This window comes from Eschscholzia californica, unplaced genomic scaffold (assembly GCF_041429995.1).
Source record: "Eschscholzia californica isolate CP2 unplaced genomic scaffold, dmEscCali1.0.p SCAF_6, whole genome shotgun sequence".
NCBI lineage: Eukaryota > Viridiplantae > Streptophyta > Magnoliopsida > Ranunculales > Papaveraceae > Eschscholzia > Eschscholzia californica.
In genome coordinates this window covers 27,698,889-27,726,645 of record NW_028238483.1, presented here as the reverse complement: position 1 = coordinate 27,726,645, position 27,757 = coordinate 27,698,889, and the positions used below count along the sequence as shown (strand labels likewise).

Genomic DNA, 27,757 nt, shown 5'->3' with positions numbered 1-27,757 from the left:
CAAATTCCACTTTTAGGGCTACTCTTTCCATAATTTATTTTCTCTATTGTGACGTATCTGTGATTAAGAATGAGAGAAAGAGAGAGATTGAAATGTGCAAGCGACCGTGATTTTACGAAAAACAATTAGTATCGAAATTAGTGGCTTTCAAGCGAAAAGATCATTCTGGTTTCAAATCTATTATATTAAAACATCTCAAGTCGGTTATCCAGAGGATAAGTCTGTCCATTTTATTTTAGAGATTTGGTTGGGACACATCTGACGGATAATATAAATATTTTTTTTATGTAAATACACTAAAAAAAAAAGAAGGGTATATATGTAAATCAGTCAACATTGGTTAGACCCACATATTTCTCTCCTTATTTTTTCTCCCATGCATTACATCTTGGAAACTACCAACTCTATAGTAGAAAATCACGTGAGAGATCTAAAAAACTAACCCACTCTCCCATGTCTTCCAAATTTCCCTCTCAACCCCCTAACTATTTAACTTAAATTTGAAATTAAATCTCCCAATTTTTTTTTATCAAATCTATTCTGTTAGTGATTTTTTATATGTTCTTCGTTCACATAAAATGTGATTTATCTGCGAAGCCAAAAGGGATCTGTCGCGTCCGTAGGACGCGGCGGAAACCTAGTTGAATTAATATCTCGAAAGTAGAATGTGAAAGTGAGAAGAGTAAAAGAAAGAGGGGAAGAAGGAAAACCAAGAGAAGGGAAGAAATCAGGTGCACGTGGGAGAGATGAAATAGATGCACACGAAAGTTAAATCATATAAATACAGAGACAATCACCTATCTCTAATATATTTCTCTCCCGATCCTATATCTCCCAAACCTAACATAGAAAAGGAAATAAAATGATAAAATGTTAAAGATGAAATAGATGCACATGAAAGTTAAATCATATAATTAGAGAGACCATCACCTATCTACATATTTCTCTCCAGTTCCTCTATCTCGCAAACCTAATATAGAAAAGGGAATAAAATGATAAAATGATAAAGATGAAATAGATGCACATGAAAGTTAAATCATACAAATAGAGATGCAATCACCTATCTCTAATATATTTCTCTCCAGTTCTTCTATCTCCGAAATCTAATATAGAAAAGGAAATAAAATGATCAAATGTTACAGTGGAAGTAGAAAAATTTGAAACATAAAATTTTGAATAATGTTATTTGGGGAACTAAAATGGCAGCTAATCAAATTGCTCGATCAAAGTGATTAGTGATTAAACTCCACACTTAGCTAGTTTCTGGGGACTCCACACTTGCTAGTCCTGGACTACAACGAGAGTTAGTCAAAGGGTTAAACCAAAATGGTTTGAACTTGCTAGTTGAAGGACCAAACTGGATTGAGTCAAATTGTTAGAGCAAAGTGATTAGTTAGTTAGATTGGTCAATTGAACTCCACGCTTACTAGTCTAGTGATAAAAGTATCACTAAGTCAAAAAGTTAAACCAAAATGGTGACTTTGCTTGGTCCATTGAACTCCACACTTGCTAGTTCGAGGACTAAAATGACAACTAGTCAAATTCTTAGATCAAAATAGTTAGTTAGTTTGGTCAATTGATCTCCCCATACATAAAATTTTGAGTCAATTGACCAAGCCAACTAAAAGTCTAAAACTCAAAGGGAAAACATTGAACTCAACTCGCTGTCTTTGACGTCAAGATGTCAGCTAAAAATACAATAATATCCTTAGAAGTCATATATTTTGCCAAACTTAGTCATTTGCAATTTTCTCGGTTTCCTTATATTTTATCGATAGTCGTTTTTTCGAAGTAAAGGGTAAAATAGACAAATTCATAAGATCTTATTTTGACCCTTAAAAATAGGGTCAAACACTTGAAAATTAGGACAATTGAAAGAAGACCAATAAATACCAAACAGTCCCCTTTCTGTCCACGTTCTTTGTTGCTTCTTTCTTTTAGCGCACTTTTGGGCTTTTATATTTTTCTAGGGTTCGGAGAGAAGCTCCGAGAAGAAGCATCAAGATCGATTTCTCTTTTCAAAATCTTTTTTTTTGACATTGTCATCGATCGCTTCTCTCTCTAGCTTTTCTCAATCTCATAATCATAATAAGTGAAAAAGATGGCTTCGAATTTCGTTAATTCGATTGAATCGATCTTTGGAATCTCATTAGGATCATCATCAGAGTCCATTTCTGAACCGGTTCTTATTATTATCACAACTTCAGTTGCTGTTTTAATTGGATTTGGTTTCTTCTTATGGATGAAATCATCTTCTTCTGAGAAACCAAAGGAACCTGTCAAATTAGTTCCTGTTCAGAAAGACGAAGATGTTGAAGTTGATCCAGATAAAACTAAAGTTACGATCTTCTTTGGTACTCAAACTGGAACTGCTGAAGGATTTGCCAAGGTAAAACTTATTTTTTGTTGGAAACTTTTCTTTTTCTGCATGATGTTATGGTTTTAGACTTAAAAATTGTATTTTTAAGTGAATTTGCTGAAATTCTGATACATTTTTCTCCTCTATGATCCAGTAAATGAAACTTGAATCGTATTTTGAGTTAGTTGGTTAGCTAGATAGAAATAACATGAATAGGAGGAACTTTAGTAAGGTTCCTTTTGGATCTCAAACTTAAAAATTTGCATATTGTTGCAACATTTCTGAACTGTTTTAAGATCTTGAGCATGTTCTCCTTCAGTTGGGTTTTTTCGTCTTCAGATTCATTTTGAAGTAGAAATGGCAAAACAGAATTATAGCAAGTGAAAATGTTGTCATTAGGTCTGTAACTTCTGTTCACTCTCTTAGATTTCAAATCATTAGCCTGGTGAATCCCGAAATAGGTTTCTTCTAAACTTCATTGTGATAGAAATGATATTTCAATTGGAAGTTCAAGTAGTAATGTTTTTTTTTCTTCTGCCTCAATAATCTTGATTTAGAGGAATGGTGCTTGTAGATGTTAAGTACTTGAACTCAAGTAATGCCTTGGGGGTCCAGAACACTGTTTGAGTAGATACACTAGCTTAAATCCATAGAATACTCAGAATGATCTTAATCGCGCTACTCCAGTTTATCTGCCAAGATTTGATTGTACACCACATTTGGTCCAATTTTTGGCCCTCTTGCATTTTGCAATACAGTAATAATCAGACTTAGCTTAAGGTGCTTGTTGCAGACTTTGGCAGAAGAGGTTAAGGGGAGATACGAGAAAGCAGTTGTCAAAGTAGTCGACTTGGTACGTATTCCATGATCTTTTATGTGATGTCAGTGTACGGCAAGTGGTGCTGCTGATTCAGTTAAATTTTTAGTTTGGTGTATATCTGATTTAGTTGTCATTGATAGGATGATTATGCAGCTGATGATGATCAATATGAGGACAAACTAAAGAAAGAGACGTTGGCGCTTTTCATGGTAGCCACGTAAGTTGAAATGTTTGCCCTTCGTAGAAGATTTTGATCAACTTCTGTTGTGAGAAACGCTCAATTATTTGTTTGATGTTGTAGTTATGGTGATGGCGAGCCTACTGACAATGCTGCGAGATTTTTCAAATGGTTTACTCAGGTGATTCAAAGCATAATTGGGTAAAACAAATCTGTTTGGTTATCCGGTGGTAACATTTAGATAACACAATATCTGATGACAATAATGGGTATATTGAAAATTCAGGAGCATGAAAGGGGGACCTGGCTCCAACAACTCACGTACGGTGTTTTTGGTCTGGGTAACCGACAATATGAGCACTTCAACAAGGTATTCTTCGGAATTGGTAATTTCATTGGTTATGCTGTGCTTAAAAGGTAACATTTGACATAGTCCTTTTCGAACAGATTGCAAAAGATGTGGATCAGCAACTGAGTGAACAGGGTAATTAACCTCCATTTTCTATGACTTCCCTGATTAATGACCATTACTTATATAATATTCATCTTCTTGAGTTTCTTCCATATGTCTTCTGTTTTAGTCTAAAATATAGCTACATATAGTGCCATCCTCTCGGTGGGGCATTAGTTTGATATTCGGTCCTTTCTGCCAAATTCTGAAACTCCGTAACTCTTTTTGTTATATCAATTGCAACTTGAATCTTTCACATCCTACCCTCAGATATCTCAACTCTCAAGCTACTTATGTGTGATGCGCTATTTAAACACTGTCAGCGTTGAGCTGGCTATAGTGAACTCCTTCACTCCTCGCTCTCTATATATGGTTTATTAAAATTGATTTGAGTGCACTATTTGGAATTTATCTGATACAGCTCTACTCAGCGTTCTGGGAACGTTACTTCGCTACCTGCATTATTCCATGATGTCCTGTAAATTGTCTATGATTATTATTTTCTTTTTTTAGGAATTGGAACTATCTAAGATTATACTGTAGCAAAAAAATTTAGGACATTTGGTGATACATAAAACAACAAGTTGCATGCTGAAGAATCTATATGGGAATACCTCAGTTCTTCGTATACACATTTTGCTAATGGTTGCACTACATAGCCCTGCCATTATAAGTTTATAACTGAGACAGACAATTACTGATATTGACTGTACTCTTCTGAGATAGTCTAATTTTTTCTCAAGAACTTCTTTTTGTTTTTTATTTGCCAAGCAGAAGTTATAGTTACAAATTATACTATATAAACTGTTAATAGGGTCATAGAATCTTAGCCTATATGGTTATAGCGCCAGTGTGGTGCTGTGTAGAGATTAGTAAGAGAAAAAGAAAGTAAAACCGCCGTACTGCGTGTAACAACTTTGAAGGTTTAATAGCATGTAAGAAATATATTGCAGGAGATTGCTGATCCATTCTTAAGGATTTTCCAAATTAGACTGAAGATACGGTTCCTTATCATTTAGTTTATCCATGTTCTGTATATGAACAACCGCAAGAAGAAATATCAGAAAAGAAGTGCCAATTTGGAGTTGTATGGTTGCATTAGTAATAAATCAAGAAGATCCTAATAAGTTGTAAAGTGCAACTGTGTATGTCTAATCAATGAGACAAAGGGATGATAGCAATTGTCATCCTGATAAAACTTTGATGCTTGTTTTTTCTATTGAGAAAGAACAATCTGGGTTTCAGATCATAGTCTGAGGAGCACGTCCTGCAGTAGCATTTTGAGGAACAAAGCTGTAGGTTGCTTGCCTTCGATTTAATTTAATTAAATCTCCTGATCGTTAGGATCCGGAACCCTCAGGACCTCAGGTACTACTAGGGCTACCAGACAATATTAACTAACTTGAGTTGCTTACATATGCTTGGATGTAGAATAGATATGAAGAGTTGCAATGTGAGAAAGTCACCTGTAACTTGCATACACTCTGGTTGTGTAACGATGTGTCATTACATGGTGTTATGTTTGCTTATTGTTGTGTGAGAAAGTTAAGATTACATGTTACCCAAGTGTTGAGGACCACATAATCCATGTTGTTTATGTTACAGGTGCCAAGCGTATTGTCCCTGTTGGGCTCGGTGATGACGATCAATGCATTGAAGATGACTTCACTGCTTGGTATTTCAAGCTCTAAATTTTAGTGGTGTTCAAGTTGTCGTACTTATGATTAGTTATCTGTGGATTAACGTTGATGATATGATTTTTTGTTGTAGGCGAGAATTGTTGTGGACAGAATTGGATCGGTTACTCCAAGATGAGGGTGGAGCAAATGCAGTATCTACTCCATTTACCGTTTCTGTTCCTGAATATAGGGTAGTGATTCACGATCCTACTATTACGGACTGGGAGGATAATCACTTAAGCAGGGCAAATGGAAATGTTTCATTTGATATACATCATCCTTGCAGGTACTTGAAATTTCATGCCTTCACCCTATTTCATTCCATTTATGAGACGAACCAATAACATCATCATTTTTCCTACCTAAAGATCCAATGTTGCGGTTCAAAAGGAGCTTCATAAACCAGATTCTGACAGATCATGCATACATCTGGAGTTTGATATATCAGGCTCTAACCTTACGTAAGTACATATGCCTTAATGCTACTTATGTTGTGATTTTTCCTCGTTCCTAAGTAAAAGCTAAGTAGTCGGGGACGTTGATCAGCTAGCGATTCGCTACCCAATCCCATTGTAGGGTGGAGCTGAATCAAGTTATCCGGCCAAGTTCCCCCATTAACAAGTTGTTCATATATACACAAAGATGAATACATACAAACAGCAGGCCGCAGCTGCAAAACAGCTGCAGAGCGAAAGGCAAATATGACCACATTGACCAGAAAATTTAAGATCAAATATTGTTCACTAAAAAATATGATTAAGGATAGTTGGTTCTTCTGGTATTGGAATTTGCTTCCTCCCTATTAGCTACACAGAGTTTAGGAAAATAGTTGTCATAACACCTGATATTAGACTGAAAGATCTTTAGTCTCTATCCTTCTTTATATCTTGGATCAGGGTTTACAACTACGCTTAGTTGGTTCGGGTTCCATCAAGACAAGTTTTGGCTTTATAGATGCTTCTTAGCTTCATAGTTTGGGACATGAATATTAGGTGCTGCGTGATGATTTGTTGTTAATGTAGCAGTGTTTAATCTCAGGTATGAAACTGGAGACCATGTGGGTGTGTATGCTGAAAATTGTGAAGAAACTGTTGATGAAATAGGAAAACTATTGGGTCAACCTATGGATCTTCTGTTTTCGATCCACACTGATAGGGAAAATGGGGAACCACTCGGTGGCTCACTCCCACCTCCTTTCCCTGGTCCTTGTACTTTACGAAGTGCTCTGGCACGTTATGCTGATCTTCTGAATCCCCCTAAAAAGGTGATTCTCATATCAAGTTAATTACCTTGGCCCTTGGATTCTTTACTAACTTTCTGCTTCCTAATGCCCGTTCCGTTACTCTCTTCTTCTTCGCATTTTCAGGCTGCTCTTATTGCTTTGGCTGCTCATGCATCTTTACCTAGCGAAGCAGATAGGTTAAAGTTTTTGTCATCACCTCAAGGAAAGGTGACCAAATGTCTTCACAATTCTTTTTGCCTCGTGTGGTTATTCCTAATTCGACAACTCGTCAACAACCTTTTAGGGCCCTTTTAGATTGTTGTCCTCAGATAGTTCAAAAGGTGTACTAGTAGCTAATTGTTTTTTCAATTTCCCAGGATGAATATTCGAAATGGGTTGTTGGGAGTCAGAGAAGTCTTCTGGAAGTAATGGCTGAATTTCCATCAGCAAAACCCCCTCTTGGTGTATTCTTCGCAGCAATAGCTCCTCGCTTGCAGCCGCGATATTATTCTATCTCTTCGTCTCCTAAGTTTGCCCCCTCAAGGATTCATGTAACATGTGCTCTGGTTTATGGTCCTAGCCTTACAGGAAGGGTTCACAAAGGAGTGTGTTCAACATGGATGAAGGTTGGGTTTTTACCTTGTTCTATTGATGTTACTTCTTGTTTCCATAATCATTAGGACAATCAGGTTAGGTGTTCGGAATATCCCAAAAAGCCTAAGATTACAATTGAGTATCACATGTTATCTAACATCAGCTTGTATTGGATATAAATAGCATGCAGTTTCGATGGAGAAAAGCCATGACTGTAGCTGGGCTCCTATATTTGTTCGAACATCAAACTTCAAACTACCAGCTGACCCTTCAGTTCCTATAGTTATGGTGGGACCTGGAACGGGTTTAGCTCCTTTCAGAGGATTTTTGCAGGTATTGAAGTATTTATTTTTCAATAGTTTGTGGCTTTGTGCTTTTATTGATTTTGTACATTAGAAATGAATTAAACCCCTTGGTTACTTTTACCAGGAAAGAATGGCTCTTAAAGAAGAAGGTGCTCAACTTGGCCCTGCTATGCTCTTTTTTGGCTGTAGGAATCGCAGAATGGTAATTGGTCATTATTTATCATTAATTTTGTTGGTTAATATTATATGGGTGCTTGTGTATGGGTGTTCGTGTGTTATTTATTGAACCCAATGGGCCATGCATGACTGCGCCACGACTAATCTGAAGAGCTGAACACAACTGAAGTAACAGATGATTACACTATTCTTTTTGAAATAATTTGTATCAGTATCACCAAGGTGATGATGAGGCGTAATCCTCTCGTTAATACAACAATATTTAACACTTTATACTGTCCTTTGTTTGGTCTATGCTCTCAATAGCTTTATGGTGTTAAAAATACTATGAGTGAGGAGAAACTGAGCAAGAAACAACCGACTAAGTAAGAAAATAAACATCTTTAGTTTTGGTAAATGTTCAGTTTTATATGCTTTATCTGTCATTTTGGGGATTGACTTGGTTCCTTATTTTTCTCATTCAACTCTCTCTATATGCACAATCATGAAAAATCAACATCTTTTTATCTGCTACGGGTGTCTTTCCTCTCTAGTTTACTCGAACAAATAATTGACAATTATCATAGCTTAGAAAGCTTTCCTAATCTTTGTATTTCAATTACAGGACTTTATTTATGAAGATGAGCTCAACAACTACGCAGAACAAGGAGTGGTATCGGATCTAATTGTTGCTTTCTCACGTGAAGGAGAAAAGAAGGAATATGTTCAACATAAGATGATGGACAAAGTAAGTAGCCAGCAGACATGGATAATACTTGTGCTTTGTAATTAGTAGTTTCTAAACTGTTTAGTTGTGTCCTGTGCGTGTAGGCAGCAGATGTGTGGAGTATAATTTCTAGCGGTGGTTACCTCTATGTATGTGGTGATGCTAAGGGAATGGCGAGAGACGTTCACAGGACACTGCATACCATTGCTCAAGAGCAGGTACGACTACTTGATATCTCAAAAAATGTTCTTGTGCACTACCATCATCTAAATAACGTAGTCTTTCTTTGTTACCTAATTTATTATACGAAAAGTTGCAACTTTCATATAGATACTTGATTACCAAGGAATAGCTAAAGTGGAAACAGTCGGATCTTTTTCTTCATGTAAAACCTCCCTTAGTACAAGTATCATTCTTCTCGATTTATGCGCCACCCATGCCAACTACCCTAGTTTCACATGGTACATGTTTTAATTTCCTTGAGCTCATGCCCGCCCTGGACAACCAGGCTTCTCCACCTGGCCAAGTCTGCGCACCGATCCCACCCGATAGGCTAAGCGAAGGTGCTATTGCAGTTCACATCACTTCTGTTCTCCTATCTTCAACTGTTCTATGATTCATATTTTAGCTTGTCATCTTATGACATATTGATCCTTGAAGCATATCCTGTTTAAAACATTTGGGGCCACTCAAACCCAGCCTGCAATACTTGTTAATGTCATGCTTGTATCTGTTGGGGGATTAAAAAGTTGATTCCAGTTCAACTCCCTACTTTTATGCTTCGGCTTCGTCTCCTTTTTTGGGTTTAAATTTCATCTAAACTAAAAGGCAGAGTTTCATTTGGGGTCTGAAACTTGTAATATGCCTCTTGGCTTTGTAAAAATCAGGATAGAAAAAACCATATCATTTATTCAAGCATAAAAATTAAACCCTAATCTGTTTTCAGGGAAGTATGGACTCTACTGCTGCTGAGGCTGCTGTGAAGAAACTCCAGATGGATGGCCGATATCTTAGAGACGTGTGGTAATTGGACCGACAGCATTTGTCTCTCCATCCCTTTTGTTTTGTGTTGGGACTTCATCCTTCAATTGAATGCAAGGCAAGCACACTATCATCTCCTTCCCCTTATTTAACCGGTTTAATCCCACCCATAAGCTAGTTCTTCTGAGAGTAAATGGGCCCCAATTGTTACATGAAGAGATATTTTCAGTCCGAGCATCCATATTTAGAGGCTATCTATTTCACATTTAAAATTTTATGTTTTGAACAATGTATAAACAAGTTAGCTTTTCAACACTTGTTAGGTCTCAACGGATTTTGATTTCTGGTGGTAATCCAGCTCTTAGTTGAAAAGATATTGTAAGGAGGATTTCTCTTGTTTAAAGAAAATAATACAAGCCCAAATCTAATTTCTTGACCAGTTTCATGATATCTTAATGTTTTTCTATCAGGGGATTACTCAACTCAGTTGAATTAAGCTTTTTAACTGAGGGCTTCGACTGAAATTTGGGCTCCAGTTACCATGTTCCATTGGAGAACGTTCTTACTTTTTGTGGTTTGTCTTGTGTTTTGCTTGTCAAATTTTTTCGTTTTTCCGAGGAATCAAATATTGCAGCATACTTTTACAACGAAAGTCTCTTAAGGCAATGGAGGGCAATGTGAAATACAACGGAGCGAATTTTAGGTGTAGTATAACTGAGCGAATTAAAGTTTTGAGTTGCTGCTTTAAAAAGTGCTATGAACAATAGCGTAGACGTGCAACCCATCTAGTGAGGCTGACCTAGATGTTCAAATATTATAATCAGGGCCAGCTTGCTTGTACTTGGAACTGAAAACAATAGTTGCTTCCCTTTAGAGTCAGCTATGATTCGAGGGCTGACCTAGATGTTCAAATATTATAATCAGGGCCAGCTTGCTTGTACTTGGAACTCAAAACAATAGTTGCTTCCCTTTAGAGTCAGCTATGATTCGAGGGCTGACCTAGATGTTCAAATATTCAACCGTTATGGGCCCAAATGATAGATTCAAGCAGCTATCGTGTCTACCGATAGGCGGTGGATGATGAATGATGATTGATTTACTTGTATGATGAAATCCAATGATACCTTGGTTACATTTCGTAGTTTAAAACTTTTAACAGTTTAAAAAAATGTTAAAAAGAAGATTCTTGAAGGCTTCGAAATTATTATATGCTCCTAGGGCTCAAAACCTTACCTAAATGATGAAGTTAGAAATCTTGGCAATTAGTACGGCAATTGCGCTATGATTGCTTAAAAATGAAAAATTTAAGACAAATATGCATGTCTGACGACACATATCCTGGCTAAATCCTGACTGACCTACGTAGGCGCGAATTGCACCATGACTGCTTAACAGTAAGTGCTTGAGCGTAGTTAATTCCTGACAACGCTAGACGCCTCCCAGTCGGGCAGTCAATTCAGAGGCTCAAAGCTTGGCCTGGACAATCCGACCCTCAAGTTCTCTCTCCACGTCTTTTCAGTAGACATTCAAAACCAAAGATTGTTAATTATTCTTGCCTAGCTGATAAGTTTCATCTCACTACCTGCAATCATCAGGCCCCTATAGAAGTTCTGGGCGCGTCCCATAGCTGTTCTAGAAGGGCGGTTTTTAAAAAAAGAAAGAAAGGAAAAAAGCCAAAATGTGACTTACTTTATTCACTTTCAGATTCACAAAACAAAATGTGTCAACGTAAACTATCTTCACCCTCCCCCCACCCACCCCAACTTTCTCCTATTTAAATTGGAGTTTCTGATTTGGTGGATTGTGGGGAAGAAGATGGCAAGCATATCGTCTGAGACTGGTCAGTTGGTTGTTAATTTAGTGAAGGAAGAGCTTCCTCTTGATCAGGAGGAGGGAGGATCTCTCGTTTTATCTGAAAATGTCAGGACAGGTTTGGTGCTTGTGGACGTAATCAATGGCTTTTGCACCGTTGGTGCTGGAAACCTCGTGAGTTACTTATTCTTCTTCATTCTCTTCCTTTTTAACATGGGTTGGTTTTGATTCTGATTTTTAATCCTCTTTTTTACTTTTTGATTCGGAGGAATCAATTTTAGCTTCTTTTTTGGGGTTTTGGGTTGTTTTTGCCTTGTGGTGTTCCATTTCTTCATGGGTTTATGTTGTATTATTATCTATATTGATTGACGACTTATGTTCATATTCTCAACATGGGTTGATTCTGATTTTTATGTCTTGATCGCTTATGGGTTGCTTTTAATTTTCCTTTTAATATTAGATTGATCAATGTCCCCTCTCTCTCTATAGATGTAATTTGATCATTGGGTTGTTGTTTATATTTTGATGGACAGGCTCCAAGAGAACCTAATAAACAGATATCAGATATGGTTGAGGAGTCAGTAAAGCTATCTAGATTGTTCTGTGACAAAAAATGGCCTATTCTTGCTTTCCTAGACACACATCATCCTGATAAACCTGAACACCCATATCCTCCTCATTGTCTTATTGGAACACATGAAGCAAATTTAGTTCCATCTCTGGAGTGGCTTGAGAACGAAGAAAATGCAACGATTAGACGTAAAGCTTGCATTGATGGGTATCTTGGTTCAGTGAAAGAAGATGGTTCTAATGTATTTGTAGATTGGGTGAAGAAAAACAAAATTGAAGTTGTAAGTATGCTTTCCGCCTTCTCCCTTTATAGTTTGATCTAGTTCGCCCTACATATTATATTTTTGGTGACGAGACTTCCCTTCATCTACGTGGGACTATATTCACACCAATCCTTTACTTGTGATGTATTTCGAGCATGATACTTGTCTTTTTGTTGGGTGACTTCGACATTTGACCTTTGGGCTTGTAACGTATAGACCTACCCCTGATATCATATCAAGTTTGTGGGTATCCTGAAGACCAATTGGCGATGGGTGGAGTGCTCTGTTCTCATTGTTTGTTTATGTAGAACTGTTCTCATTGTTTCATCCGGTAGCTTTTACTCGCCTTTGGTAGCAAAAGTATAAGCTTTTCAAAGTTGAGATACTATCTGATTTTTTTACATTATCGATATAAGAATACTTCTGTTTCAAATTTATGTTACCATATAAATTCAAATTCAGCATCATTTCTTAAAACCATCGACGAAAATTTGTTTTTATTCTTCGTTTTCTGTCTGAACTTACATATCCCTTACTTGGGAAAATTGTGAACCATATGGACGATGAAACAAATGTATCCATGTATAATAATCTTGTATGCATCATTTTTGATTAATTTAGACAACAGAATTGTGTGGATTTTGATTAAGTTTTCGGGTCTGTAAAGATTCTGGTAACAGGTATATGCACTGATATATGTGTCTTCGATTTCGTCGCATCAACATTATCTGCGAGGAATCTTGGTCTTCTTGATCCTCTTAAGGATGTCGTCATATACTCGAAAGGTTGTGCTACATTTGATTTGCCCGTTCAAGTGGCAAGAAACATCAACGGGGCGATAGCCCATCCACAGGTAACTGCTTGCTTGATGATCTTCAAAATATGCATTTACAAGCTTAAGCATTATTCTGTGATTTCCATTTGAAACAAGATTTGCTTTGAGTTTATCTTCGAAGTTTGTAATCCATGAAAACTCTGAAGAAAGGAATAATCACTTAGGTAACCCTGTAACTCCATCAATTCGTGTTTTGGAAAGTCCCTCTCAAATCAATAATCAGATTTTTAGGAGGAACGAGTCTCCGATTTGTGTTTATTAGTTATTACTTTCCTCTGAAAACTCAAGTATACACACTATCACTCATAATAGTTCAAACAGTGCCTTAGGCCTTAGGAACAATAACATATCCGTGTATATATATATGCGTAGTATTTTATTATCATTTTTGTGCCTAAAATTAAGACAATCACGATATCAAATACATAAATCTTTTCGTAAATTCATTTTTTCCTCGTTTGTGGCCATGACAGGAACTGATGCATCATATTGGTCTTCATATGGCCAAGGGACGGGGAGCCAAAATTGTACATGAAGTGTTTGGCCCTATTAAGTAGCCGTGATAGTGGTGAACCCTGAGGCTTGATGATCGACCAAACTACTGCGTGTAGCTAAGTGTCGCTGCTGCTGCTGGTTCCCGTACATGTCTTTGCTTTTGTTTTTACATATGAATATAAAAAGTTAAGACATCATTTTTCTACTTTTGTTGGAATGTTGACGAACGATTGTACAAATTGAAGAAATAAAGATTAGCGACATTGCAGTTTGTAGTTATGGAAAATTGAAAGCTTCACGGTTCCATTTCCCCTGATATTTTACGAAAAGAGGAAGACAAAAAAGGGTACTGAAATACCTCAATCGGGGAGACAGAGACGAAAGCAAATACGAAGCAACGACAATAACATGATAAATCCTGAAATTTCGAAAGTATTATTTTACGCACAGATGATTATGAACTTGAAACAACTTAGAAATCAACCATAAGAAAAGCAAGAAAGGTAATTTTATAAACAAAAGAATGAGAATATTCAGGTTTACAAAGATCATCATCAATATACAAATAGGGTAACTAATGACTAAGTGGGCATTTGAAACCTACAAATAGGGCAGTAATGACTTGTTTGGAGCCACTGAGTTATACAATCACCATGGAAAACATGAGAACATGGCATCTTTGTCAATCTTAAACCTCTCTCAAACTCTTCCAAACACACACTACAACTCGTATTCATCAAGAATTCACCATTAACTTCGATTTTCTCTAGTTCGTCGATGGATGATTGTGATGCCGAAACCATATTTACCATTGTGCTTGATTCCATCAAAGCTCTGTCAACCATAGTTTGCTCATCATGAATACAGACATCTGACAAAACCAAATCCATACAAATTCGATACTTACAAATTTTAATCTCCCCATTCTTTGATTCTTGATTGGCAATATGGGTTGCAAATCCTGCAATCTCTTCAATCACTCTCATTTCTGAGAGTAGATCATTCAATTGGAAAGAAGAAAGATTGGTATGAATGATTTCACAAAATTTTGAATGGTAGAGAAAGAGTCTTGGGTTTAGCCAAAATCTGTTAACAATCATTGTTGGTTCATATAATTCATCATAAAGATACATCTCTTGATCAATTTCTACAGGTTCGATCATCCATTGGGTTCTCTTGATCAGTCTAATATAGAACTCAAAATTGCAACCATCACTTGTACTTACTTCATCAACACTAGTCTCTGTTTCTTTTATTAGCACTTTCATGTTGGTTTCATCATAACAACCAACTAAAACACTAATCCCTTGATCTTTGAATCTCATGCTTGTTACAAGTTACATGAGTAGAAATAAAGAAAAATCAAGATAAAAAATGTATGTACCTTTCTCCATTGTAGTAGATGGTTTATTTAATCTTTATCTTCAACTTTCTTCACTTCTTTCAATCCTTCACCTTCTTGCTTCTATATGAGATGGAGTATAGTAAGTAGAGATGAAGAAGACTCTTTTCTCTTTCTCTTCTCTAGCTCTCTAAGTGATGGACAAGAACTAGACTTTCTAGAGCAAGAGCCCCTAGCATTCTTTCTCTAAACTCCATCTCTATTTATACAAGTCTCTAATCCATCATAGAGGTTGTATAAGAAGCTACATGGGTGGCAAGTGTCCCTTAATGCACCAAACAAGAAGCCACTTGGTGTAGACACAAGACAAGTGTCCCTTAATGCACCAAACAAGAAGCCACTTGGTGTAGACACAAGACAAGTGTCCTCTTATGTGTCAAACAACAAGCCATTAGGTGTAGACACAAGACAAGTGTCCTCTTAAGCTTATAGATATCTTGGATTGAGTTTTCTTAAGCCCACTCCTTTATGGGCCTTGATTGTATGGGACATTTAGGTATGGGCCTTGTACTTGCTCTATTTTGCATAGAGCACACATAAAATGTATAAGCCCATCTTACATTCTCCCACTTGGCCCATACAATCTAAGGCAAAACAAAATAGATTTATTTTTAATAAAATTGGTTTTTCGAAAGACTCGATTAAGGGCTTAAGACTAAGAAAACAGACATGCGCGCATTTTTAACAAACATCTCAATCCATATCTAGTACATCATAATATCATCAATAAGAAAGTTGCTAATGCGAGTCATGGCGGTTACACGTCTTAAAACGACACGTTTCCTTCCATGTACCACAACACAACAACCCACCTATCATGATCATCATTAGGAGTATAGTTACAAATCTATATACATACTTAGATTTGCTTCAATTCAGCTAGAAATCTTATCAAGACAATTTCTATCTTGCTAAGACTATTCTTGTTGCTTTTCAACTCATTTTCAATTATGTGCATATATGAGTAAACAAGAATATAGAAACATAATATCACGAGATCTCAAAAGTGTTTATAGAAACTTCATGCTTATTCAATCCATATCATTATAAGGATTACTAAGACCCATTGTTGCAACATGTTCCTTAAATGTCTTAGTGTTCAAACCCTTAGTTAATGGATCAGCTACCATAAGCATAGTACTAACATGTTCTATAATCACTGTATGTTTCCGAACCTCCTCTTTAACGATAAGATATTTGAGTTCGAGGTGTTTGCTTCCCCTTGAGCTCGAATACTTATCATTCTTAGAGAAGTATACTGCGGCGTTGTTATCACAATAAATTCTCAGCGGCTTGTCTATAGAGTCGACGGTTCCAAGCCCTGAGATAAAATTCCGCAGCCATAAAGCATGAATCGTGGCTTCATAACATGCCACGAACTCAGCCTCCATCGTGCACGACGCATATATGCTTTGCTTAATGCTTCTCCAGGATATGGCTCCACCTGCCAAAAGAAACACATATCCTGAAGTAGACTTTCTGCTATCAGCGCATCCAGCAAAATCAGAGTCTGAGTAACCCTTTACTTCCAGATTATCAGTTCTTCTGAAAATAAGCTTATAATCTTTGGTTCCTTACAAGTACCGCATCACCCTCTTTGCAGCTTTCCAGTGAGCCATTCCTGGGTTACTTTGGTAACGTCCAAGCATACCCACTATAAAGCTAATATCAGGACGGGTACAAATCTGAGCATACATAAGGCTCCCTATGGCAGAGGCATAAGGAATATTTTCCATTCCTTTCTTTTCAAGATCATTTTGTGGGCATTGCATGAGATTGAACTTATCCCCTTTCATTATTGGTGTTTCGATTGGTGAACACTCTTTCATGCCAAATCTCTCTAGAACTCTTTCGATATACTTCTTCTGAGACAATCCTAATAAACCTTGTTTGCGATCTCGGAAAATTTCAATTCCGATAACAAAGTTTGCCTCATCCATGTCTTTCATTTCAAAGTTCATAGAGAGAAATTTCTTGGTGTCATACAATAAACCAAGATCATTAGTGGCAAGAAGAATATCATCCACGTATAAAACCAAATATATGAACTTACTCCCACTAGCCTTCTGGTATATACATTGGTCAACAATGTTTTCTTTGAATCCGAAAGCTGTAATGGTATCATTAAACTTGAGGAACCATTGTCGGGAGGCTTGCTTAAGTCCATATATTGATTTATTAAGCTTACACACCATATGTTCCATCCCTGCTTCTGAGTAGCCTTCTGGCTGCTCCATGTAGACCTCTTCATCTAAACTCCCATTCAGAAAAGCTGTTTTCACATCCATTTGATGAAGCTCTAGATCATAATGAGCCACCAAAGCCATAATGATTCTAAAAGAGTCTTTTCTAGATACAGGCGAAAATGTATCATGATAATCGATGCCCTCTTTCTGAGTGAAACCCTTTGCAACAAGTCTGGCCTTATATCGTTCAATTTTGCCCTTAGAGTCGAGTTTAGTCTTAAAGACCCATTTACACCCGATTTTCTTACACCCTTCAGGCAATTGAACTAGATCCCAAACTTTGTTCTGTTTCATCGATTTCAACTCTTCATTTATTGCATCAATCCACTTAGAAGAATCATCACTTTCAATTGCTTGTGAAAATGAAACTGGGTCTTCTTTACTCGTTCCTATGTCGTATTCAGATTCCTGAAGGTACACCAAATAATCAGGCGAGATAGCAGGCTTTCTTATTCTCTGAGACCTGCGTAGCTCTAATGGATTATGAGGTTGTGGGTCAGTCATTTGTTGTTCAGCATCATCAGTGTGATGACTCCCAATAGGAACAACAATCTTCTCAGAGTGTAAGGGAATAGGAACTGCTACCCTTACTTCTTCAATAACCACATTTCGTGGTTCAGGACTCCCACTAGTCTCAAAATCCTCCAGGAATCTAGCATTACCAGTTTCAACAATTCGAGTTGTATGGTTAGGACAATAAAATCTATACCCTTTGGATTTATCAGGGTATCCAATAAAGAATCCACTGACTGTTCTTGAATCCAATTTCTTTTCATTTGGGTTATAAATCCTAGCTTCCGCTGCGCAACCCCAAACATGCAAATGTCTCAAACTGGGTTTCCTTCCAGTCCACAACTCAAATGGAGTTTTGGGAACTGACTTACTAGGAACTCGGTTTAAGACATACACAGCCGTCTTAAGAGCATCTCCCCACAACATAACGGGTAGAGTGGAACTAGATATCATGCTCCTAACCATATCCATTAAGGTTCGATTACGCCTTTCAGCAACACCATTCTGCTGCGGCGTTCCAGGCATTGAATATTGTGCACAAATGCCAAGCTTTTCAAGGAGTTTGGCAAATGGACCGGGATGTTGACCCGATTCATCGTATCTGCCATAATATTCACCACCCCTATCCGATCTGATGATTTTCACTTTTCTTTCTAGTTGCCTTTCAACTTCAGTGATAAATACCTCAGCTACACTTACCGCTTGAGATTTATCATGCAACAAATATATGTATCCATAACGCGAAAAATCATCTATAAAGGTGATAAAATATTTCTCTCCACCAATAGAAGAAGTGGAGAAAGGTCCACAAATATCGGTATGAATGATCTCAAGAAGATTTCTGCTTCTTGTGGCTCCTTTCTTGGTGTGTGTTGTTGTTTTTCCTTTTATACAATCAACACATGTCCCAAAATCAGTGAAGTCTAGGTTCGTAAGAATCTCATCCTTCACTAATCTTTCCATTCTTTCTTTCGAGACATGTCCCAATCTTTTATGCCACAAGTTAGCAGAATTTTCTTTAATCCTGTTACGTTTAATTCCAAAATTAACATTATAATGCAGGGTTAAAAGAGTTTTTGCAAACTGATCATCAAGACTGATTTCATAATGTTTACCACTTACAATACCAGAACCCACAACCGAAGAGTTTTTTAACAAGATCAAAACGCTGGTTACCTAAATTCAAAAAGTACCCCAAAAGATCTAATTGAAACATAGATATCAAATTTCGAGACATCGAAGGAACAAAAAGAGTATCAGCCAAGTCCAAAATGTAACCAGTTTTTAAAACCAAACGATAAGTGCCTATAGCAAAAACTTCAGAAGGGGACTCGTTTCCCATTAAAATAAAACGCTCAGTCGGACTTGGGGTTCTGCTTGTAAGGAATCCCTGCATTATTTTGGAAATATGAATATTAGCGCCAGTATCAATCCACCAAGTATTAGAAGGAACTTCAATAAGATTTGATTCGAAATTTGTTAGAGCTAAAAGCTCACCTTTCTTTTCAAACCAAGCCTTACGTTTTGGACAGTCAGCTAGAAAATGTCCTTTCTTTCTACAGAAATGACATTTCCATTTAACCTTCTTCTGAATATGGCCCTGAGATACTTGAGCAGGTCCATCATACTTTGGTGAATTAATTTTCTTTCCTTTCTTTGGCTTCCATTTATTTTTCTTTACTTCTTGAGAGACCATATGAACTGAAAAACTTTCTTGTTGCTTAAGCCTTGTCTCCTCTTGAACTAACATACTTGAGAGTTCATTTACATTCCATTGTTCTTTCAGTGAATTATAATTCATTTGGAATGTACCATACTGAGGAGGCAAGGAGTTCAAAATAAAGCGAACAATGAAAGGTTCATCCACGTTCATACCAAGTCCTTTCAACTTTGCTGCAATGCTTGTCATTTCTATAATATGCTCTTGCATTCCCTTAGTACCATTAAACTTCATGGTAGTTAGTTGAGCCATTAATGTGCCAGCTAAAGACTTATCAGCAGCACGAAATCTTTCCTCAATTGCCTTGATGAATTCCTTAGCATCATCAATTTGAGGAAGAGAAGACTTTATGTTGCTCGCAATTGTCATTCGCATAAACATTAGGCTTAATCTGTTCGATCTCTCCCAGGCCTCAAACAAGTTCTTTTCATCCACACTACTAGAGACAGTAAGAGCAGTGGGTTTATCATACAATAATGAGCGATCCAAGTCAAGAACACCTAAGGTGAATCTGACATGTTCACTCCATTCAGAAAAGTTTGAGCCTGTGAGCATGGGAACAGATGCAGCTTGCGAATGAAGTGATATAGGAGCTGAAACTGCAAACATCAACCATCACATTATATTATAAGCAACTAATAAAAAAATATTAGGATCGATAGCAAATTATCCTATAAACAAAAATGGCACCATCATAATTTATCCTTTGGGACTAAATTATGACATATGTGCAAACAACACAAGTGATCATCATTAATCATTCATTTATTGTATCATCTAACCACAAAAGGGTTTGTCACCTTTGGGCAACACAAACCAAGTTGGTTAAGTCATACAATACCACACATCGATTAATTATTGTAATTCATCTTTGGACAAATCATAAGACAATAATAATCGACCAATTAATTAATGATGTCACAACATTTCATGCATAAGACTATAATGAACTATAACATATGTGTTTCTCTACTCCATAGATTGCTTTGGCAATCATTCATAATGGTTAAACACATAGTTTATTGTTCACTAAGATCTCATGTTATTTAAATAAATCATGAGTCACACTAAATACAAACATTAAGGTATTTAATTAATCACACATACTCATGTTTCTTTAATTATGTATTCATGTGCATAGGAGTAGTAGCAAGTATGTAAGAACTATGACCATTAATTAGTTCTCACCATGCAACCAATAATTACCAAACATTGGTTTAACCTTATTCATATCTTCACAAATTTTTTATCTTATTACTTAATTTCAAAGTAATAAAATAATGAACTACTATGACATAACTTGCCTCCACCTTTCTCCATGAAGAAAGTAATACATGAATACACATATTAACACTTAATTGCAAATCTCTACAAGCAATTAAGGGTCTACCGGAAAACCTTTCTCCGATCACCGGAAAACCACTCCGGTCACAAAAAAATTATAGAGATGTATTTTCCATAAATAACCATAATATACACATGCATGAACTTATACATAATAGTAACTCATGCTTGTATACTAACATCTCTCTAAATAATATCATATCTAAATTATGCATGCAACTATAAATCTATATATATAACTACTCTCCTTTCAAGAACAAACATGAGATTCATCAACCATGGGCTCTGATACCACATATTAGCACTTTCATGTTGGTTTCATCATAACAACCAACTAAAACACTAATCCCTTGATCTTTGAATCTCATGCTTGTTACAAGTTACATGAGTAGAAATAAAGAAAAATCAAGATAAAAAATGTATGTACCTTTCTCCATTGTAGTAGATGGTTTATTTAATCTTTATCTTCAACTTTCTTCACTTCTTTCAATCCTTCACCTTCTTGCTTCTATATGAGATGGAGTATAGTAAGTAGAGATGAAGAAGACTCTTTTCTCTTTCTCTTCTCTAGCTCTCTAAGTGATGGACAAGAACTAGACTTTCTAGAGCAAGAGCCCCTAGCATTCTTTCTCTAAACTCCATCTCTATTTATACAAGTCTCTAATCCATCATAGAGGTTGTATAAGAAGCTACATGGGTGGCAAGTGTCCCTTAATGCACCAAACAAGAAGCCACTTGGTGTAGACACAAGACAAGTGTCCCTTAATGCACCAAACAAGAAGCCACTTGGTGTAGACACAAGACAAGTGTCCTCTTATGTGTCAAACAACAAGCCATTAGGTGTAGACACAAGACAAGTGTCCTCTTAAGCTTATAGATATCTTGGATTGAGTTTTCTTAAGCCCACTCCTTTATGGGCCTTGATTGTATGGGACATTTAGGTATGGGCCTTGTACTTGCTCTATTTTGCATAGAGCACACATAAAATGTATAAGCCCATCTTACATCTTTCTCACACCAAAATTGAGTCAGAAGATTTTGATGATCAAAGTTGAATGATAAGATTGTTTCAGACATTATTTCAGGCCAGTAGAAAGATATAGAGAGAAAGTTCAACGGTCGATTAGGGTTTGAAATCAAGAAAAAGAAGAAGAAGATTATAGAAAGAGAGAGAGAGGGGCAGTTGTAATGAGATGTGGTGGTGGTGGGAATTGATATCTAGGGTTCTATTTATTATCAAACATCTTGGCGCTTCTTCCACATTTTCCGACCGTTTGAACAAAACTTAACCCACAAGAAATTAGAAATTTCAAAAAAAATATGACCGTTTTAGTCATCAGTAATAACAACATAAGTCCTCAAATTTCAAAATAATTACTTTGAGCACCAACGATTACCAACTTAAAACCCGTTTATATTCCCTCCTTGAATTAAAATGCAATAAAATTAAAACCCCAAAAAGGAAGTAACTCAAAATGGAATATGATAGGTTTCTGTTGTATAGATTTAAGGCCGAAAATGAATAGATTCTTCGTGTCGTGTCGGAGTGATGCTTCTTCGATTCTGAAAGCTTGAAGTCCTGATTAATTTTCGACAGCTTCTTATCAATTTCAAATTGAAGTTCCCTCACATGATCAAGGCTTGTTTGTAGTTCATTTGCAACTTTGTTGTTCTCTTGTTGCCTATTCGGAACTTCTCCTTGAAATTTCGTCCACATGGGACTATTTGCAGACAGACCCTAACTTGTGACGTTCTTTGAGCCTAATACTTGTCTTTTTGTTGGTGACTTCCACATTTTCCCTTTGGGCTTATCATGTATGAACCCACCCTTCATATATAAGACGTTTCTGGATTTCTTAAATATCAACTGATAATGAGTAGAGTGACCCTAGATATTATATTATTGGTTATGACTCATGAGACTTTCGACTTCGTTTTCCTATGTGGAATTATTCGCATGATAACTTTTATCGCCTTTGGCTGGCAAAGACATAAGCTTTTAAATGCTAGGATTCTATACGATGTATTACATTACCAATATTCTAGTGGCCAAAGTTTGTATTAGGCCCACTCTGTCTAAATGCCACCTCGGCCCAGCTACTTTGCACAAACTTCATTTAGGTCCCAAATTAACCCACTAGCCTACTTGTGGGACACTCTCTAATGAGGAACCCGACCCACTGAACGTCTAGTGAGTTCAGACCCATGCAAGCGACCATCCAAGCGAATAATTATCTGTCAAAAGTGATAATACTCCAAACACCCCTTGGTCACCCTCAACCAGCCTCCGAGTTGTCGAGTCAACCTCAACTTCGAAAATCTCACCAAATACTCCTTGACTAGGTCACTCGAAGACTCCACGTCTCCTCGAATATCTCGAGGTCATCTTTGACTAGGAAGAGTCTAGATCGAGGTGGCACAATGGAACGGTCAAGCTACTCTAGGCGACAAATCGAATGGGTCTCCCTTAATGTTCAGGGTTGTCCTCGACCCTAAATATTTCGAAGATGATAGAAGTAGGTTGGGGGATGTCCTCGACTCCAAATATTTCGAATATGATAGAGGCCACGAGTCTATCCCCTATAAGCAGGAGGGCACTCAAACTAGAATGCACATCCCTCGATGATACAACACGATGATACCCTAAGCATCCCGTTTATTATCTTTCTTAATCTTTCTAGTTTGCTATCTAATTAACAGTTGGAGCTCCCTTGGCCGGCACCATCCTGATGTCCCACCACTTCACGGTTCAACTTATCTTTTTCTCTGTCTACAGGTCTAACTATAACTTTGTCCATCTAGAGATCTAAACTGATTGCCCATTTCCGCGACTCTCGGTTTGACTGATGGATGATGGAGAGTTCATTCTCCTATGCCCGGCGGGATAAAACTCAGAGATTTTCGATGTTGGAGTATGATCTCACGGGAACAGGAAAAACACTTTATCAATGCTTTTTTCTGGCCCGGAAAACAAAAATAACAACCAAGGGAAGGGTACCTGCAAGGCGGGAGGTTGTAGGGAGATGATCAGTTGGCATTAGACTGATTTTACGATTTAACACCCACATTCTCTTTCTCAGCACATCATCTGTAGGGAATGGCAGGTAATGGGGTAGAGAGGTCGATTAAGAAGGCATCTAGTTTGAGTGGGGGATTGTCCAGAGGAACAAAGGCTGTAGGTATATGCACTGATATATGTCATATGTGTATTAATTATTGTCGCTTCAACATTATCTGCAAGGAATCTTGGTCTTCATGACCCTCTTTAGGATGTCGTTGTATATACGAAAGGCTGTGGCTGCATACGATTTGCCCGTTCAGGTTGCAACTTGCAAGAAACATCAGAGGAGCAGTAGCCCATCCACAGGTAACTGCTTGGTTGATGATCTTCAAAATATGCATTTCAAAGCTCAAGCAATATTCTGTGATTTCTTTTTTTTTGTTGAACTAATTCTGTGATTTCCTTGACAAGAAGTGCATCATATTGTTCTTTGTAAGATTTCTTCAAGCTCTGAATTTTATTTTCAATCACTAAACTTTGAGTTTACATGAATTATTTAAAGGAAGATAAAAGAGATTCTGTTAACTAATTATGTTTTCATAACAGAATTGGTTGTACTAACAACATTTTATTAACTACTATTCTAAACTAATAATATTTCAGATTTATGGAGGCTGCCTTTAGAGAAGTTGAAGATTGACTTTGACTGGAGTTGGAGAACCGGGCTTTGACTGGGTCAACACAGACTTGTTGACTAAGGTAAGTAAAATGAGTTTACAAGACCTAACTCATTTCCCTTCTTACGAAACTCTAGCCGTCTGCTCTTCATTGTTCTTCCTTTGCAAACCCTAGAAATCTTTAATATACTACTGTTAATACTCTTCATACGGCCAAGGGACCGGTAGCCAAAATCGTACATGAAGTGTTCGGCCCCATTAAGTAGCCTTGATAGTGATAAACCTAAGTGTTGATTGATTAATAGACAATACTGAACTACTTCTTAGTAAAGGTCAAGTTAGTGCGAGTAGCTAAGTGTCTTTGTGTTTCTATTTACATATGAATATAAAGAAAAATCATTGGAACATAATTTTTCTGCTTTTGATGGAATCTTGACGAACGGTTATACAAATTGAAGAAATAAAGATCATTGGGTTTGTAGTTATAGAAAACTGAAAGCTTTAGGGTTCCATTAATCCCTGAATGAAAAGAGGCCAGAGGAAGACTGTAGAGTCCTGTAGACAAACCGGGCCTAAATCCGAAATGAGAGGGAGAGAAGTAGGGGAAGTGCCTATAAAAGGATCGTAAGAAACGGGCCTTCTAGGAGTATCCAATAAAGAACCGGTGCCTGTAAAGGCATTTGGTTCGGAGTGCCTCCAAACATGGTCGATCAAGTGGGTTCAATTGTCGTGTCCGGATAGGTGCTGGAAGAAGGATTAGATAGCTAAGTGCCTGTAGAGTGGTTAGTGGATGACGGAGAATGACAGAGTTGTTGGGGTCCCTCCTTATATAAAAAGGATTCCTAGTTAGAATATGATTTCCCTTATTCCTTATTTAGGGAGAAATAAAAGTTTCTATTTCTAGCCTAAAGGAATCCTATTTCTAGTAGAATACCTCCTCATTTGTCATTATAAATAGGGAATGAAAGGGATGAAATTATTCATACTTTCGGGTAAGAGAGTATCATACTTTCAAGTCAGAAAGTATCCTCCCAGCTGGGAGAGTTACAAGAGAATCCTCTCAGATATATCTTCTCAGGTTAGATAGAGACAAGAGAGACAACAACTTCCAGAACAAAGAGAAGTCAGAGTAAGAGAGTTTTTTGAAGTGATTCTTTCAAGAGAGATTGAAAGAGAAGAATATTGGTTTGAAGAAAAGAAGATTATTAATCTTGTGAAGCAATTTAGTTTGTGGTTATCTTCTTCAACCTTTGGTAATCTAGGATTTGTTCAAATCCTAAGGAGTAGGGAATTTCTATTTCTTTGTTTCTTTGTTCAGTTTATCCACCATAGTTTTGGTGAAGAGTTGTTATTCAAGAGTGTTTCTATACATCTTGAAGAGTCGGTTAATCCTCTATTTGTTTAGGGAAGAATTGGTTAATCCCCTATTGTTTTAGGGAAGAATTGGTAAATCCTCTATTAATTTAGGGAAGAATTGTTATCCAAGAGTGTTTCCACACATCTTGAACAATTGGTTTATCCACCATAGGTTTGGTGAAGAATTGTGTAACCCATTATTTAATCATAGTGGAAGATTTCTGGACTAGGTCCCGTGGTTTTTACCTTCTATCTTGGAGGGGTTTTTTGCCACGTTAAATAATCTTGGTGTCTCTGCTTTTACATTCACGTCGTTTATATTCATATTCCTGAACAAGTTAATTAGGTTATTTTTCCTAACAAGGGTCATCACCGGTGATCCGAAGAGACGGGAGGGCACTCGAAATGGAAGGGCAGACAACAACCATAGGAAATAGATCATCGTAAAAAATCACTTGACACGATATGAAAATTCTTTTAGTAGCAATGTCAAACACCTTTTTTTTTTGTTGAACTGATGTCAAACACCTTGCATCCCTTTTAGCAATGAGGGTGGCCAATAAAAATGTCGGGAGAAGACCTTTGAGTCAAGCTTCGTGCTTACGGATGTACTTCGAGTGTAACATAGACAACAAAGACACCTAAGTGTGAAAAAGATGGTGGGGAACCAAGGAGTTTCTCATATGGTGACAACCCATCCAATATTAGAGTTGGTAGTTTATTTATGATATAAATGACGGTAAGAACACACTCTTTCCAAAAGGAAAGTGGAAGATGTGCTTGAAGGCGAGGTGATCGTGTAACTTCAAGGATATGGCAATATTTACGCTAAACGACTCCATTTTGTTGAGGCGCATGGGTACAACTTCGTTAGTATACAACCCCATTGTCATTGAATAATTGTTGGATATTTTTATTCATAAAATCCATCCCATTGTCGGAACGAAAGGTTTGTATTTGTGAGATAAAAGAAATACCACCTGCGGAATGGAGATTAGTGATAGATTATTGAAATTGAGTTTTGACAAAATTAAAGAAATTGGAGACGTGTTTGAAAGTATTTGACTCGAGCCATTAAAAATAGCCAAGTACAACGACTAAAATCGTCGACAACGGTAAGAAAATAACGATTGCTGGAAGAAGATGGAATCGAAAAGGGACCTCATATGTCCCCATGAATTAATTGAAAAGGATGAGTAAAAATACAAGTAGTAGTTTTTTTTGTTGAAACAAAATACAAGTACTAGTTGGAAAAGATAAACGTGTAAATTTCGAAAGAGGACAAATAAAACACATAACTTTATTATTATTAGTATTATTACTAAACTCGGCACTAATACATGGAAATTTATTAACTAAGAATTTGAAATGGGAACTAGACGGATGACTAAAGCGCCAATACCAAAGACTAAAACTAGGACAATTGCTAGAAATTGAAGAAGTAAAAATCGACGGTTCCAGGCATAGATTGTAGAGCCCATCGTGTAAGTCATCAAGTCCGATGTCCTTGTCGTTGCATGGTCCTGAAAGACACAAGAAGTAGAAAAAAAAATTAACATTACAAAAAATGGATTTAGTAATTTGTGAAACAGAGATTAAGTTAAACTTGAAAGCATGAATGTGTAAAACATTCGTAAAGGAAAAAGAGGAAGAGAGGTAAATAGACCCAATGTGGTGAACTCAACAACGGAAGTCATTGGTTAAATGTACATAGAAATCGGGTGGAACGACTGTATAAGAAGAGACAAGAAAAAGAAGAGAACATATATTTCTAGCTGCCCCCGAGTCGATGACCCAAGGAAGAGAAGTAAGAAACAAACCTGTTAGACTGATTATTGGATCGGTGGTGCCTCCAGTCGGGGTGCCTACAGTGGATTTGTTGTTGTCTATCAAGGCAGCGAGGTGATTATATTGTTCGAAGGACATGGAGGTTGCTGGAGGCACTCCCACGTCAGTTCGAACAACAACAACGTTGGAGGGACGTGGGTTCTGTGATTAATCGGGATAACCATAAAGTTGATAACATGTTGCTTGAACGTGACCATGTTGCT

The 27,757-nt window shown here is 37.1% G+C and overlaps 3 protein-coding genes across 4 annotated transcripts in view; 2 read left to right on the top strand and 1 right to left on the bottom strand.

The window, feature by feature from the left end:
- Positions 1–1,950: 1,950 nt before the first annotated feature.
- Positions 1,951–9,908, top strand: LOC147533115 (NADPH--cytochrome P450 reductase-like). The gene is made up of 17 exons (XM_086648264.1): positions 1,951–2,389; positions 3,153–3,212; positions 3,320–3,396; positions 3,481–3,538; positions 3,644–3,727; positions 3,805–3,841; positions 5,414–5,483; positions 5,579–5,773; positions 5,856–5,948; positions 6,526–6,751; positions 6,854–6,937; positions 7,087–7,335; positions 7,487–7,636; positions 7,733–7,810; positions 8,390–8,512; positions 8,596–8,709; positions 9,438–9,908. The coding sequence occupies exons 1-17, from the start codon at positions 2,102–2,104 to the stop codon at positions 9,516–9,518; spliced, it is 2,067 nt and encodes a 688-aa protein (XP_086504390.1). The 5' UTR covers positions 1,951–2,101; the 3' UTR covers positions 9,519–9,908.
- A 1,289-nt stretch (positions 9,909–11,197) lies between these two features.
- The window catches only part of LOC147533108 (nicotinamidase 1-like), a 55,409-nt gene continuing 38,849 nt past the window's right edge, over positions 11,198–27,757 (top strand). The window contains exons 1-4 of one of the 2 annotated variants that reach the window (XM_086648265.1): positions 11,198–11,458; positions 11,818–12,135; positions 12,785–12,970; positions 13,426–13,733. In XM_086648265.1, the coding sequence (XP_086504391.1) occupies positions 11,288–11,458; positions 11,818–12,135; positions 12,785–12,970; positions 13,426–13,509 (759 nt within the window). In that variant the 5' untranslated portion in view covers positions 11,198–11,287 and the 3' untranslated portion in view covers positions 13,510–13,733. Of the gene's footprint in view, positions 11,459–11,817; positions 12,136–12,784; positions 12,971–13,425; positions 13,734–27,757 lie in introns of those variants that run through there. The other variant, XR_015227715.1, reaches the window with a different exon arrangement.
- Positions 14,029–14,772, bottom strand: LOC147533114 (uncharacterized). The gene has a single exon (XM_086650013.1). The coding sequence runs from the start codon at positions 14,770–14,772 to the stop codon at positions 14,029–14,031; it is 744 nt and encodes a 247-aa protein (XP_086506139.1).